Here is a 15,846-nt window from a genome sequence, read left to right as displayed (position 1 = left end):
GTCTCTGTCTGTCTCTCCTGCTCCCTATTACTGTTCTGTTTCTCTCTGTCTCTCTCTCTCTCTCTCTGTCTCCAACTCCCTCTCTCTCTCTTGCTCTCTCTCTCGACCGCCCCCCCCGCTTTGTCTCTGACTCTCTATCCCTGTTTCTGTCTGTCTCTCTCAATGTCTCTATTTCTTTCTCTCTCTCTGTCTCTCTCTCTCTCTCCCTGCCTGTCTTTTGCTCTCTCTCCCCCTCGCTCTGTCTCTATTTCTTTCTCTCTCTCTGTCTCTCTCTCCCTGTCTCTCTCTCTCTCTCTCCCCCTCACTCTGTCTCTATTTCTTTCTCTCCCCCTCTCTCTCTCTCTCTCTCTCTCTCTCTCTCTCTCCCTATCACCCTGCCCCTGAGCTCGGGGCGAAGTCAGTGAATGATAGTTCAAGCAGCAGCAGCAGCAGTTTCTGAAGCTAAGATGGAGCCTCTGTCTCTGTAGGGAGCGAGCAAAGGTGTCCCTCACCTTCCAGACTGAGCCACGTCTGTACCATGAGTTTCCACACTCAGTGCAATGAGGACAGCGACTGCGAGGGCTGGCAAACCTGCTGCAATACCACCTGTGGGAATAGATGTGTCTTCAAGTTCCTGTCCAGACGTAAGGCACCACTTCTGTTAAGCTCTGTGTATCATCCACTGGCTACAGGTATCGAGCCAGGAGGGTTTGTTGGTGGGACAGTGTGGTGTGAGCTGCACCCTGTATCTAACCCCATGCTGTCCCTGTCCCTGGGAGTGTTTGATCGGGGGGATGGTGTAGCGAGACCTTTACTCTGTATCTAACCGCATGCTGTCCCTGTCCCTGGGTGTGTTTGAGCAGGGGGATGGTGTAGAGGGAGCTTTACTCTGTATCTAACCCCATGCTGTCCCTGTCCCTGGGAGTGTTTGATCGGGGGGTGGTGTAGAGGGAGCTTTACTCTGTATCTAACCCCATGCTGTCCCTGTCCTGTGGGAGTGTTTGAGCAGGGGGATGGTGTCGAGGGAGCTTTACTCTGTATCTAACCCCATGCTGTCCCTGTCCTGTGGGAGTGTTTGATCGGGGGGATGGTGTAGAGAGACCTTTACTCTGTATCTAACTCCATGCTGTCCCTGTCCCTGGGAGTATTTGATCGGGAGGATGGTGTAGAGAGACCTTTACTCTGTATCTAACCCCATGCTGTCCCTGTCCTGTGGGAGTGGTTGATCGGGGGGATGGTGTAGAGAGACCTTTACTCTGTATCTAACCCCATGCTGTCCCTGTCCCTGGGAGTGTTTGATCGGGGGGATGGTGTAGAGAGACCTTTACTCTGTATCTAACCCCATGCTGTCCCTGTCCCTGGGAGTGTTTGATCGGGGGGTTGGTGTAGAGAGACCTTTACTCTGTATCTAACCCCATGCTGTCCCTGTCCCTGGGAGTGTTTGATCGGGGGGATGGTGTAGAGAGACCTTTACTCTGTATCTAACCCCATGCTGTCCCTGTCCATGGGAGTGTTTGATCGGGGGGTTAATGTAGAGAGACCTTTACCCTGTATCTAACCCCATGCTGTCCCTGTCCTGTGGGAGTGTGACCCTCTCCATATGTCCTGATGTGACTGTCAGTTTGTTCCTTCCAGCGACCCAGTGCCCTGCCTCCACCCGCTTGGACCCATTCTGTGAGATGAAGTTGGGAGACGTGTGTCAGAATGACACTGACTGCCATGCCTGGTCATCATGCTGCGATGCCACCTGTGGAAAGAGATGTGTACCTCGTTTCCTCATGAGCCGTAAGTGATCAGTGTGTCTCTGTTAGATCAGAGACTATGGTGTGGTGATTACAGTACATGGCAGTGTGGGCAGGGAGCTGGGTGTGTGTGTCTGGGTATCAGTGTGGGTGTGTGTGTGTGTGGGTGTGTGTGTGGGTGTGTGTGTGTGTGTGTCTGTATGTGTGTCTGTATGTGTGAGTCTGCGTGTGTGCATGTGTGAGTCTTTGTGTCTGTGTGTGTGTGTGTGTGTCTATGTGTGTGTCTGTCTCTGTGTGTGTGTGGGTGTGTGCCTGTGTGTGTGTGTCTGTGTGTGTGTGTGTGTGTTGCTGTGTGTGTGTGTTGCTGTGTGTGTGTGTGTCTGTGTGTGGGTGTATGTGTGTGTGTGAGAGAGTGTGTGTCTGTGTGTGGGTGTGTGTGTGTATGTGTGTGAGTGTGGGTGGGGTGTGTGTGTGTGTGTCTGTCTATGTGTGTGTGTTTCTATGTGTGTGTGTCTGTGTGCGCGCGTCCGCGGCATAGGGGGATGTGAGCGGGTGGTATTCGGAGATTCACCTGGAATTGCCTAAATACCTGAGGCTTCCTGAATCCCGGGGCTGTGGAGCTGGTCTGTCAGTGATGGAAGAGCCGTGGGAGTCCCTCGTGTCTCACTCGAGCAGATCCAAGGGAGTTGTGTGTTTCCGTACAACCGTATCCATACTGTCTCTGTGTTGTCCAGGTGATGATACCTGTCCTGCTCCCCACCGCCTGGAGCCCATGTGTGACCTGAAACTCGGAGATCGTTGCAGCGGAGATGAAGACTGTGATGCCTGGCAGAGCTGCTGTGAGAGCAAATGTGGAAATATCTGTATCCCCAGCTTCATGGATGATGGTACGTTGTGGGGATGACACTGTGAGGGAGATGTTGTGGAGAGCAACAGAGAGAGAGAGAGTGACAGAGAGAGGAGGGGGCACTGGGAAGATGGGACAGAGAGAGCAAAGGGGACGAGGAGAATGGGACACAGAGAGAGAGAGACAGAGAGACAGAGAGAGGAAGGGTCACTGGGAAGATGGGCCAGAGAGAGGGAGAGAGAGAGAGCAAATGGAACCAGGAGAATGGGACACAGAGAGAGAGAGAGAGAGACAGAGGGAAAGACAGAGAGAGGAGGGGGCACTGGGAAGATGGGACAGAGAGAGCAAAGGGGACGAGGAGAATGGGACACAGAGAGAGAGAGACAGAGAGGAGGGGGCACTGGGAAGATGGGCCAGAGAGAGGGAGAGAGAGAGAGCAAAGGGAACCAGGAGAATGGGACACAGAGAGAGAGAGAGAGAGAGACAGAGGGAAAGACAGAGAGAGGAGGGGGCACTGGGCAGATGGGAGAGACAGAGGGAGAGAGAGAGAGCAAAGGGAACCAGGAGAATGGGACACAGAGACAGAGAGAGGAGGGGGCACTGGGAAGATTGGACAGAGAGAGAGAGAGAGAGATGGATATTGTGTGGCTGTGTGTGTGTGTGTGTGTGTATTTGTGTCTGTGTGTGAGTGTGTGTGTGTGTGAGAGTGTGTGTGTGTGTGAGAGTGTGTGTGTGTTTGTGTCTGCGTGAGTTTGTGTGTGTGTGAGTGTGTGTCTGAGTGTGTGTGTGCGTGTGTGAGTGTGTGTGTGTGTGTTGTTTGTGTGTGTGTGTGTGAGTGAGAGAGTGTGTGTGTGTGTGTGAGTGAGAGAGTGTGTGTGTGTGTGAGTGAGAGAGTGTGTGTGTGTGAGAGAGAGAGGGACCGTGAGAATGGGAGAGACAATCAAAGAGAGAGAGGGGACGGTTAGGGAGGAAAGAGATTGAGGTAGAGAGGCGAGGGAAGAATGAGACGGAGTGAGGGGAGGAATGAGGCAGACAGACTCTGGGTGACATGACGGAGGAATGAGAGAGGGACATAGAAAGGGACATGGAAGGACTGGGAGAGCGGCTGGTGGGAAATATGATTGGACAGATGGTGTGTTCAAACCAGAGAGTAGCAGAGGATGAAGGAGTCCAAACAACTCGAGACGTGACACAGACGAGACTTAGGTTTAGATTTCTATTTTATTTTCACATGTCGTGGAGTAGAGGAATCCAGGAACACAGTGTAAAAGGTATTCTTCATTCTTCATTCCAGCAAGATGGAATTGGTGAGAGAGACCGAGAGGGAGAAATAGAGATAGACAGAAAATCATCCGCCGACATTTCCGCCACCTCCAAACAGACCCCACCACCAGGGATATATTTCCCTCCCCACCCCTCTCCACCTTCCGCAAAGACCGTTCCCTCCGTGACTACCTGGTCAGGTCCACGCCCCCCTACCACCCACCCTCCCATCCTGGCACTTTCCCCTGCCACCGCAGGAACTGTAAAACCTGTGCCCACACCTCCTCCCTCACCTCCATCCAAGGCCCTAAAGGAGACTTCCACATTCATCAAAGTTTTACCTGCACATCCACTAATATCATCTATTTTATCCGTTGCTCCCGATGCGGTCTCCTCTACATTGGGGAGACTGGGCGCCTCCTAGCAGAGCGCTTTAGGGAACATCTCCGAGACACCCGCACCAATCAACCAAACCGCCCCGTGGCTCAACATTTCAACTCCCCCTCCCACTCTGCCGAGGATATGGAGGTGCTGGGCCTCCTCCACCGCTGCTCCCTCACCACTAGACGCCTGGAGGAAGAACGCCTCATCTTCCACCTCGGAACACTTCAACCCCAGGGCATCAATGTGGATTTCAACAGTTTCCTCATTTCCCCTTCCCCCACCTCATCCTAGTTTCTAACCTCCAGCAACTCGATCCCCTGACTTGTCCGGACTTGTCCGACCTGCCCAGCTCCTTTTCCACTTATCCACTCCACCCTCTCCTCCCTGACCTATCACCTTCATCTCCTTCCCCACTGACCTATTGTACTCTATGCTACTCTCTCCCCACCCTCACCCTCCTCTAGCTTATCTCTCCACGCTTCAGGCTCTCTGCCTTTATTCCTGATGAAGGGCTTTTGCCCGAAACGTCGATTTTGCCTGTCCTCGGATGCTGCCTGAATTGCTGTGCTCTTCCAGCACCACCGATCCAGAAAGATATTAATGTCCTTCCCCAGCACTGACGCTCCGACAGTGCCTGCTCCCTCAGCAGTGACCCTCCGACAGTGCCTGCTCCCTCTACACTGACCCTCCGTCAGTGTCTGCTCCCTCAGCACCAACTCTCCGTCAGGGCCTGCTCCCTCAGCACTGACCCTCCGACAGTGCCCACTCCATCAGCCCTGATCCTCTGACAGTGCCTGCTCCCTCAACACTGACACTCCGTCAGTGCCTGCTCCCTCAGCCCTGACCCTCCGACAGTACCTGCTCCCTCAGCACTGACCCTCTGACAGTGCCCATTCCCTCAGCACTGACCCTCTGTCAGTGCCTGCTCCTTCAGCACTGACCCTCCGTCAGGGCCTGCTCCCTCAGCACTGACCCTCTGAGAATGCCTGCTCCCTCAGCACGAACCCTCCGACACTGCCTGCTCCCTCAGCACTGACCCTCAGACAGTGCCTGCTCCCTCAGCCCTGACCCTCCGACAGTGCCCACTCCCTCAGCACTGACCCTCTGACAGTGCCTGCTCCCTCAGCACTGACCCTCCGACAGTGCCTACTCCCTCAGCACTGACCCTCAGACAGTGCCTGCTCCCTCAGCAATGACCCTCCGACAGTGCCCACTCCCTCAGCACTGACCCTCTGACAGTGCCTGCTCCCTCAGCACTGACCCTCTGACAGTGCCTACTCCCTCAGCACTGACCCTCAGACAGTGCCTGCTCCCTCAGCAATGACCCTCAGACAGTGCCTGCTCCCTCAGCACTGACCCTCTGACAGTGCCTGCTCCCTCAGCAATGACCCTCAGACAGTGCCTGCTCCCTCAGCACTGACCCTCTGACAGTGCCTGCTCCCTCAGCACTGACCCTCTGACAGTGCCTGCTCCCTCAGCACTGACCCTCCGACAGTGCCTGCTCCCTCAGCACTGACCCTCCGACAGTGCCTGCGCCCTCAGCACTGACCCTCCGGCACTGCCTGCTCCATCAGCAATGACCCTCCGTCAGTGCCTGCGCCCTCAGCACTGACCCTCTGACAGTGCCTGCTCCCTCAGCACTGACCCTCCGTCAGTGCCCCCTCCCTCAGCACTGACCCTGCACCAGTTCCTGCTCCCTCAGCCTGGACCTGCCCTCGGGGGTTTTTTCCCTCAGCACTGATCACCCAGCATTGCCGCTCCCTCAGCACTGACCCTCCGCCAGTGCCCCCTCCCTCAGCACTGACTCCCCACCAGTTCCTGCTCCCTCAGCCTAGACCTGCCCTCGGGTTTTGTTACCTCAGCACTGATCACCCAGCATTGCCACTCCCTCAGCACTGACCTTTTGTCCGCGCCTTTCCCTCAGCACTGACCCTCCAACGGTGCCTACTGCCTCAACACTGACCCACTGACAATACTGCCAATATTTTTCTAGCTGATATGCCCCCTTTCCCCTCCTCCTGTAATCTCCATGTTGTTGTGTTGTAGATGAGGAAGGAGAGTGCCCTGATCCATCCCGGGTGAAGAGGCATTCGAATGTGTCGTGTGTGACAGATGAGGACTGCGGGAGCTGGGAACAATGCTGCGACATGGGCTCTGGGAGGAAATGTGTTTACAGCAGCTCACTGCACAGTAAGGACAGTGTGAAGCCAGACCATCAGAGGGTCTTCCCATGGACAATGTGGTATCACTGCACTGAGAAACCCCCTCTCACTCTCACACTCACATATACACACACACACACACACTCATATAGATAGACACATACACACACACACTCATACAGATAGACACATACACACACACACTCATATAGATAGACACATACACACACACGCACATATACACACACTATATACACGCACACATGCGCACACTCTCATATATACACACACATGCACTCACACACACACACATACTCACATCCACACACACACACACACACACACACTCATATAGACAGACACACACGCACATATACACACACACACACACTCAAACACACTCACACTCTCTCTCATACTGACACTCTCTCACTCTCACACTCACACTCTCACTCTCACACTCTCTCTCTCTCTCTGATGGAAATGGCCAAGCCTGTGACCCTCTGCTCTCACTGAGGTGGGATTACAGGAGGAGGCCTCGCTCCCTCCGCCAGCACACTGGAGGCAATGGAGCACTGTCTGTGAGCCCAGCTCTAACCAGGGATGGAGAAGGAGGTGGTGTGGCTTTGGGTGGTAATGGGGAGGTGGTTGGACGGTGGGTGCAGTGAGTTATTGTCCCTGGATTTGACTTTGGAGGAGTCTGGAGGCCTGTGTCTGTAAAGGAGGGTGGTATGCTCAGATCAGGCTCTGTAATAATGTCTCATTATCTATGCCCACACAGAGGGAGAGTCACAGTGCCCACACAGCCGTACCCTGGGCAAGGTCTGTAACATGACGTTGGGAGATGAGTGTGAGGCAGATGCTGACTGTGACCATTGGCAAATGTGCTGTGACGCTGGCTGTGGAAAAAGATGCGTTTTCCGATTCTTCAAAGGAGGTGAGGGGTCATCTGGTGATGGTTGTGGGGTGGGGGGATGTTATGGGGGGACACTGGATAGGGGAGCATGACCTCAAAATATAACCCAGTGATGGGAGTGTTTGATTGGGTCAGTGTAGAGGGAGGTTTCCTCTGTATCTAACCCCATGCTGTCCCTGTCCTGGGAGTGTTTGATGGGGACAGTGTAGAGGGAGGTTTCTCCTGTATCTAACCCCATGCTGTCCCACTCCTGGGAGTGTTTGATGCGGTCAGTGCAGAGGGAGGTTTCTCCTGTATCTAACCCCATGCTTTCCCTGTCCTGAAAGTGTTTGATGGGGTCAGTGTAGAGGGAGATTTCCTCTGTATCTTACCTCATGCTGTCCCTGTCCTGGGAGTGTTTGATGGGGACAGTGTAGAGGGAGATTTCCTCTGTATCTTACTCAATGCTGTCCCTGTCATGGGCGTGTTTGTTGGTGTCAGTGTAGAGGGAGATTTCCTCTGTATCTTACCTCATCCTGTCCCTGTCCTGGGAGTGTTTGATGGGGACAGTGTAGATGGAGATTTCCTCTGTATCTTACCCCATGCTGTCCCTGTCCTGGGAGTGTTTGATGGGGTCAGTGTAGAGGGAGATTTCCTCTGTATCTTACCCCATGCTGTCCCTGTCCTGGGAGTGTTTGATGGGGACAGTGTAGAGGGAGATTTCCTCTGTATCTTACCCCATGCTGTCCCTGTCCTGGGAGTGTTTGATGGGGACAGTGTAGAGGGAGATTTCCTCTGTATCTAACCCCATGCTGTCCCTCCCCTGGGAGTGTTTGATGGGGTCAGTGTAGAGGAGGATTTCCTCTGTGCCTAACCCCATCCTGTCCCTGTCCTGGGAGTGTTTGATGGGGTCAGTGTAGAGGGAGATTTCCTCTGTATCTAACCCCATCCTGTCCCTGTTCTGGGAGTGTTTGATGGGGACAGTGTCGAGGGAGGTTTCCCCTGTATCTAACCCCATCCTGTCCCTGTTCTGGGAGTGTTTGATTGGGACAGTGTAGAGGGAGGTTTCCCCTGTATCTTACCACATCCTGTCCCTGTTCTGGGAGTGTTTGATGGGGACAGTGTCGAGGGAGATTTCCTCTGTATCTAACCCCATGCTGTCCCTGTCCTGGGAGTGTTTGATTGGGACAGTGTCGAGGGAGGTTTCCCCTGTATCTTACCACATCCTGTCCCTGTTCTGGGAGTGTTTGATTGGGACAGTGTAGAGGGAGGTTTCCCCTGTATCTAACCCCATGCTGTCCCTGTCCTGGGAGTGTTTGATGGGGACAGTGTAGAGGGAGATTTCCTCTGTATCTTACCCCATCCTGTCCCTGTCCTGGGAGTGTTTGATGGGGACAGTGTAGAGGGAGATTTCCTCTGTATCTAACCCCATGCTGTCCCTGTCCTGGGAGTGTTTGATGGGGACAGTGTAGAGGGAGATTTCCTCAGTATCTAACCCCATGCTGTCCCTGTCCTGGGAGTGTTTGATGGGGACAGTGTAGAGGGAGATTTCCTCTGTATCTAAACCCATGCTGTCCCTGTCCTGGGAGTGTTTGATGCGGTCAGTGTAGAGGGAGATTTCCTCTGGATCTAAACCCATGCTGTCCCTGTCCTGGGAGTGTTTGATGGGGACAGTGTAGAGGGAGATTTCCTCTGTATCTAACCACATGCTGTCCCTGTCCTGGGAGTGTTTGATGGGGGCAGTGTAGAGGGAGATTTCCTCTGTATCTTACCACATCCTGTCCCTGTTCTGGGAGTGTTTGATGGGGACAGTGTAGAGGGAGATTTCCTCTGTATCTAACCCCATGCTGTCCCTGTCCTGGGAGAGTTTGATGGGGACAGTGTAGAGGGAGATTTCCTCAGTATCTAACCCCATGCTGTCCCTGTCCTGGGAGTGTTTGATGGGGACAGTGTAGAGGGAGATTTCCTCTGTATCTAACCCCATGCTGTCCCTGTCCTGGGAGTGTTTGATTGGGACAGTGTCGAGGGAGGTTTCCCCTGTATCTTACCACATCCTGTCCCTGTTCTGGGAGTGTTTGATTGGGACAGTGTAGAGGGAGGTTTCCCCTGTATCTTACCACATCCTGTCCCTGTCCTGGGAGTGTTTGATGGGGACAGTGTAGAGGGAGATTTCCTCTGTATCTTACCCCATCCTGTCCCTGTCCTGGGAGTGTTTGATGGGGACAGTGTAGAGGGAGATTTCCTCTGTATCTAACCCCATGCTGTCCCTGTCCTGGGAGTGTTTGATGGGGACAGTGTAGAGGGAGATTTCCTCTGTATCTAACCCCATGCTGTCCCTGTCCTGGGAGTGTTTGATGGGGACAGTGTAGAGGGAGATTTCCTCTGTATCTAAACCCATGCTGTCCCTGTCCTGGGAGTGTTTGATGCGGTCAGTGTAGAGGGAGATTTCCTCTGGATCTAAACCCATGCTGTCCCTGTCCTGGGAGTGTTTGATGGGGACAGTGTAGAGGGAGATTTCCTCTGGATCTAACCACATGCTGTCCCTGTCCTGGGAGTGTTTGATGGGGGCAGTGTAGAGGGAGATTTCCTCTGTATCTTACCACATCCTGTCCCTGTTCTGGGAGTGTTTGATGGGGACAGTGTAGAGGGAGATTTCCTCTGTATCTAACCCCATGCTGTCCCTGTCCTGGGAGAGTTTGATGGGGACAGTGTAGAGGGAGGTTTCCCCTGTATCTTACCCCATGCTGTCCCTGTCCTGGGAGTGTTTGATGGGGACAGTGTAGAGGGAGATTTCCTCAGTATCTAACCCCATGCTGTCCCTGTCCTGGGAGTGTTTGATGGGGACAGTGTAGAGGGAGATTTCCTCTGTATCTAACCCCATGCTGTCCCTGTCCTGGGAGAGTTTGATGGGGACAGTGTAGAGGGAGATTTCCTCTGTATCTAACCCCATGCTGTCCCTGTCCTGGGAGTGTTTGATGGGGACAGTGTAGAGGGAGATTTCCTCAGTATCTAACCCCATGCTGTCCCTGTCCTGGGAGTGTTTGATGGGGATAGTGTAGAGGGAGATTTCCTCTGTATCTTACCCCATGCTGTCCCTGTCCTGGGAGTGTTTGATGCCGTCAGTGTAGAGGGAGGTTTCCTCTGTATCTAACCCCATGCTGTCCCTGTCCTGGGAGTGTTTGATGGGGACAGTGTAGAGGGAGGTTTCCTCTGTATCTAACCCCATGCTGTCCCTGTCCTGGGAGTGTTTGATGGGGACAGTGTAGAGGGAGGTTTCCTCTGTATCTTACCCCATGCTGTCCCTGCCCAGGGAGTGTTTGATGGGGACAGTGTAGAGGGAGCTTTCCTTCCAGGTTAAAACAATAAGGAGAGATGTATTCTTTACACTTTGCTGTGTGTATGATCGTTGGGGACCATGTAGACTGAGAGAGACTTGCTCAGTTTCCATCCTGTCCATCCGGAGGTGTTTAACCTGAGACTCTGACTGAGCTTTAACCCAGTCTTTTCCCTTTCCTTCTGCTCTCCAGAGAATGGGAGCTGCCCAGATGCCAGGCGCCTTACCCCGATGTGCAATGTTAACTACGGCCAGGAATGTACAAATGACGATGACTGTGATCTGTGGCTCTCGTGCTGTGAGGCCGGATGTGGGAAGAGATGTGTCCATCGGTATCACAAACACGGTGAGGATGACTGACCCTCCCATCCCCCCCTTTAGCAAACACTGCACACGCCTGGTGGAGACAATCTGTCTGAGGCAGAGACCCCTCTCTGTCCCAGGAACCCAATCTCCCTGCCCCCTGCAGTTGGAGTATTCAGTTTGAGGGTGTCCCCTCTCAGTAGGAGACTCCATCCCAGGTCCCAGCTCATCCAGAGCCATTTCAGGATCATTCCCAATGGGAGCGAGTCTCCCCCAGTCTACTATATCCCATTGGAAAGCCAGCCCCAGTCTGCCCAATCCTGTCGTCATCAGCTTGTACCCATTGGAAGGTGCTGCTCACAAAACTGACACCCATTTGCCACCCTCTCTGTATTCCCCATTCCCATTTCCCCCAGTCCCAGCTCCCCCCATCTCCCATTTCACCTTACTCACTGAGCTGTCATGTTTGGCCAACCCAGAATGGAAACCAGTGTGAAACCCTCCCTCCTCATTGTCACACTGCCATACCCAATCTACCCCTTTGTCTCCAGGCTTCCCCTTGTTTTTCCCTGGATCATCCCCTACTCCGTATAACCAGGGCGGTGCTGAATTTCCATCCGGCCTCTCACTGAATTCTGATCTGACCCGATAACAGGAAAGCGAGACGCAGAGTGTCCCAAACCATTCCAGATGCGACATATCTGTGACCGGGACGATGCCGAGGAGTGTGAGGTAGACGAAGACTGCGCAAGGTGGAAGCAGTGCTGTAACGTCGGGAACTGCGGCAAACGCTGCGTCTATGGGGTCCAGAGGCGAGGTAAGAGAGGGAGAACTCATCTCTCAAAGAGGAGAGTGTACGAGAGAGGTGCAGTTCTGTGAGGGAAGAGAGAGATGCCCGTGAGTGAAGGAGAGGGGTTAGCTCCCGGTGTGTGTGGGAGTGGAGTGTGGTCCCTGAGTGTATGTGAGAGAGGAGAGTGGTCCCTGTGTGTGTGTGAGAGGAGAGTGGTCCCTGTGTGTGTGTGTGAGAGGAGAATGGTCCCTGTGTGTGTGTGGGAGGAGAGTGGTCCCTGTGTGTGTGAGAGAGGAGAGTGGTCCCTGTGTGTGTGAGAGGAGAGTGGTCCCTGTGTGTGTGTGAGAGGAGAGTGGTCCCTGTGTGTGTGAGAGGGGAGTGGTCCCTGTGTGTGTGTGAGAGGAGAGTGGTCTCTGTGTGTGTGTGAGAGGAGAGTGGTCCCTGTGTGTGTGAGAGGAGAGTGGTCCCTGTGTGTGTGTGTGAGAGAGGAGAGTGGTCCCTGTGTGTGTGTGAGAGGAGAGTGGTCCCTGTGTGTGTGTGTGAGAGGAGAGTGGTCCCTGTGTGTGTGTGAGAGGAGAGTGGTCCCTGTGTGTGTGTGTGAGAGGAGAGTGGTCCCTGTGTGTGTGTGTGAGAGGAGAGTGGTCCCTGTGTGTGTGAGAGGAGAGTGGTCCCTGTGTGTGTGAGAGAGGAGAGTGGTCCCTGTGTGTGTGTGAGAGGAGAGTGGTCCCTGTGTGTGTGAGAGGAGAGTGGTCCCTGTGTGTGTGAGAAGAGAGTGGTCCCTGTGTGTGTGTGTGAGAGGAGAGTGGTCCCTGTGTGTGTGTGAGAGGAGAGTGGTCCCTGTGTGTGTGAGAGGAGAGTGGTCCCTGTGTGTGTGTGAGAGGAGAGTGGTCCCTGTGTGTGTGTGAGAGGAGAGTGGTCCCTGTGTGTGTGTGTGAGAGGAGAGTGGTCCCTGTGTGTGTGTGAGAGGAGAGTGGTCTCTGGTGTGTGTGAGAAGAGAGTGGTCCCTGTGTGTGTGTGTGAGAGGAGAGTGGTCCCTGTGTGTGTGTGAGAGGAGAGTGGTCCCTGTGTGTGTGAGAGGAGAGTGGTCCCTGTGTGTGTGTGAGAGGAGAGTGGTCCCTGTGTGTGTGTGAGAGGAGAGTGGTCCCTGTGTGTGTGTGAGAGGAGAGTGGTCCCTGTGTGTGTGAGAGGAGAGTGGTCCCTGTGTGTGTGTGAGAGGAGAGTGGTCCCTGTGTGTGTGAGAGGAGAGTGGTCCCTGTGTGTGTGAGAGGAGAGTGATCCCTGTGTGTGTGTGTGAGAGGAGAGTGGTCCCTGTGTGTGTGTGAGAGGAGAGTGGTCCCTGTGTGTGTGAGAGGAGAGTGGTCCCTGTGTGTGTGTGAGAGGAGAGTGGTCCCTGTGTGTGTGAGAGGAGAGTGGTCCCTGTGTGTGTGTGAGAGGAGAGTGGTCCCTGTGTGTGAGAAGAGAGAGGAGAGTGATCCCTGTGTGTGTGTGTGAGAGGAGAGTGGTCCCTGTGTGTGTGTGAGAGGAGAGTGGTCCCTGTGTGTGTGAGAGGAGAGTGGTCCCTGTGTGTGTGAGAGGAGAGTGATCCCTGTGTGTGTGTGTGAGAGGAGAGTGGTCCCTGTGTGTGTGTGAGAGGAGAGTGGTCCCTGTGTGTGTGAGAGGAGAGTGGTCCCTGTGTGTGTGTGTGAGAGGAGAGTGGTCCCTGTGTGTGTGTGAGAGGAGAGTGGTCCCTGTGTGTGTGTGTGAGAGGAGAGTGGTCCCTGTCTGTGTGTGTGAGAGGAGAGTGGTCCCTGTGTGTGTGTGTGAGAGTGGTCCCTGTGTGTGTGTGTGAGAGGAGAGTGGTCCCTGTGTGTGTGTGTGTGAGAGGAGAGTGGTCCCTGTGTGTGTGTGAGAGGAGAGTGGTCCCTGTGTGTGTGAGAGGAGAGTGGTCCCTGTGTGTGTGAGAGGAGAGTGATCCCTGTGTGTGTGTGTGAGAGGAGAGTGGTCCCTGTGTGTGTGTGAGAGGAGAGTGGTCCCTGTGTGTGTGAGAGGAGAGTGGTCCCTGTGTGTGTGAGAGGAGAGTGGTCCCTGTGTGTGTGTGTGAGAGGAGAGTGGTCCCTGTGTGTGTGTGTGAGAGGAGAGTGGTCCCTGTGTGTGTGAGAGGGGAGTGGTCCCTGTGTGTGTGTGAGAGGAGAGTGGTCCCTGTGTGTGTGTGTGAGAGGAGAGTGGTCCCTGTGTGTGTGTGAGAGGAGAGTGGTCCCTGTGTGTGTGAGAGGAGAGTGGTCCCTGTGTGTGTGTGTGATAGTGGTCCCTGTGTGTGTGTGAGAGGAGAGTGGTCCCTGTGTGTGTGTGTGAGAGGAGAGTGGTCCCTGTGTGTGTGTGAGAAGAGAGTGGTCCCTGTGTGTGTGTGTGAGAGGAGAGTGGTCCCTGTGTGTGTGTGAGAGGAGAGTGGTCCCTGTGTGTGTGTGAGAGGAGAGTGATCCCTGTGTGTGTGTGTGAGAGGAGAGTGGTCCCTGTGTGTGTGTGAGAGGAGAGTGGTCCCTGTGTGTGTGAGAGGAGAGTGGTCCCTGTGTGTGTGTGTGAGAGTGGTCCCTGTGTGTGTGTGAGAGGAGAGTGGTCCCTGTGTGTGTGTGAGAGGAGAGTGGTCCCTGTGTGTGTGAGAGGAGAGTGGTCCCTGTGTGTGTGTGTGAGAGTGGTCCCTGTGTGTGTGTGAGAGGAGAGTGGTCCCTGTGTGTGTGTGAGAGGAGAGTGGTCCCTGTGTGTGTGTGAGAGGAGAGTGGTCCCTGTGTGTGTGAGAGGAGAGTGGTCCCTGTGTGTGTGAGAAGAGAGTGGTCCCTGTGTGTGTGTGTGAGAGGAGAGTGGTCCCTGTGTGTGTGTGAGAGGAGAGTGGTCCCTGTGTGTGTGTGTGAGAGGAGAATGGTCCCTGTGTGTGTGTGTGAGAGGAGAGTGGTCCCTGTGTGTGTGTGTGAGAGTGGTCCCTGTGTGTGTGTGAGAGGAGAGTGGTCCCTGTGTGTGTGAGAAGAGAGTGGTCCCTGTGTGTGTGTGTGAGAGGAGAGTGGTCCCTGTGTGTGTGTGAGAGGAGAGTGGTCCCTGTGTGTGTGAGAGGAGAGTGGTCCCTGTGTGTGTGTGAGAGGAGAGTGGTCCCTGTGTGTGTGTGAGAGGAGAGTGGTCCCTGTGTGTGTGTGTGAGAGGAGAGTGGTCCCTGTGTCTGTCAGAGGAGAGTGGTCCCTGTGTGTGTGTGAGAGGAGAGTGGTCCCTGTGTGTGTGAGAGGAGAGTGGTCCCTGTGTGGGTGTGTGAGAGGAGAGTGGTCCCTGTGTGTGTGTGAGAGAGGAGAGTGATCCCTGTGTGTGTGTGTGAGAGGAGAGTGGTCCCTGTGTGTGTGTGAGAGGAGAGTGGTCCCTGTGTGTGTGAGAGGAGAGTGGTCCCTGTGTGTGTGAGAGGAGAGTGGTCCCTGTGTGTGTGTGTGAGAGGAGAGTGGTCCCTGTGTGTGTGAGAGGAGAGTGATCCCTGTGTGTGTGTGTGAGAGGAGAGTGGTCCCTGTGTGTGTGTGAGAGGAGAGTGGTCCCTGTGTGTGTGAGAGGAGAGTGGTCCCTGTGTGTGTGAGAGGAGAGTGGTCCCTGTGTGTGTGTGTGAGAGTGGTCCCTGTGTGTGTGTGAGAGGAGAGTGGTCCCTGTGTGTGTGTGTGAGAGGAGAGTGGTCCCTGTGTGTGTGTGAGAGGAGAGTGGTCCCTGTGTGTGTGAGAGGAGAGTGGTCCCTGTGTGGGTGTGTGAGAGGAGAGTGGTCCCTGTGTGTGTGTGAGAGGAGAGTGGTCCCTGTGTGTGTGTGTGAGGAGAGTGGTCCCTGTGTGTGTGTGTGAGAGGAGAGTGGTCCCTGTGTGTGTGTGAGAGGAGAGTGGTCCCTGTGTGTGTGTGAGAGGAGAGTGATCCCTGTGTGTGTGTGTGAGAGGAGCGTGGTCCCTGTGTGTGTGTGAGAGGAGAGTGGTCCCTGTGTGTGTGAGAGGAGAGTGGTCCCTGTGTGTGTGAGAGGAGAGTGATCCCTGTGTGTGTGTGTGAGAGGAGAGTGGTCCCTGTGTGTGTGTGAGAGGAGAGTGGTCCCTGTGTGTGTGAGAGGAGAGTGGTCCCTGTGTGTGTGTGTGAGAGGAGAGTGGTCCCTGTGTGTGTGTGAGAGGAG

At 54.4% G+C, this 15,846-nt stretch overlaps 1 protein-coding gene across 1 annotated transcript in view; it reads left to right on the top strand.

The window, feature by feature from the left end:
* LOC148136850 (uncharacterized) overlaps positions 1 to 15,846 on the top strand; it is a gene marked incomplete at its 3' end in the record, with an annotated part of 264,129 nt that overhangs the window by 147,543 nt on the left and 100,740 nt on the right. Inside the window, exons 43-49 of the mRNA XM_087982832.1 lie at positions 468 to 623; positions 1,615 to 1,764; positions 2,456 to 2,608; positions 6,262 to 6,405; positions 7,159 to 7,314; positions 10,800 to 10,952; positions 11,565 to 11,726. Coding sequence (XP_087838958.1) covers positions 468 to 623; positions 1,615 to 1,764; positions 2,456 to 2,608; positions 6,262 to 6,405; positions 7,159 to 7,314; positions 10,800 to 10,952; positions 11,565 to 11,726 — 1,074 coding nt within the window. The remainder of the gene's footprint in view (positions 1 to 467; positions 624 to 1,614; positions 1,765 to 2,455; positions 2,609 to 6,261; positions 6,406 to 7,158; positions 7,315 to 10,799; positions 10,953 to 11,564; positions 11,727 to 15,846) is intronic.

Source organism: Chiloscyllium plagiosum, unplaced genomic scaffold, assembly GCF_037043375.1.
Source record: "Chiloscyllium plagiosum isolate Xiang-an unplaced genomic scaffold, Cpla_swu_hap1 HiC_scaffold_44, whole genome shotgun sequence".
Classification (NCBI taxonomy): domain Eukaryota; kingdom Metazoa; phylum Chordata; class Chondrichthyes; order Orectolobiformes; family Hemiscylliidae; genus Chiloscyllium; species Chiloscyllium plagiosum.
The sequence above is the reverse complement of the archived record's forward strand: the minus strand, read 5'-3'. Positions and strand labels throughout refer to the sequence as shown.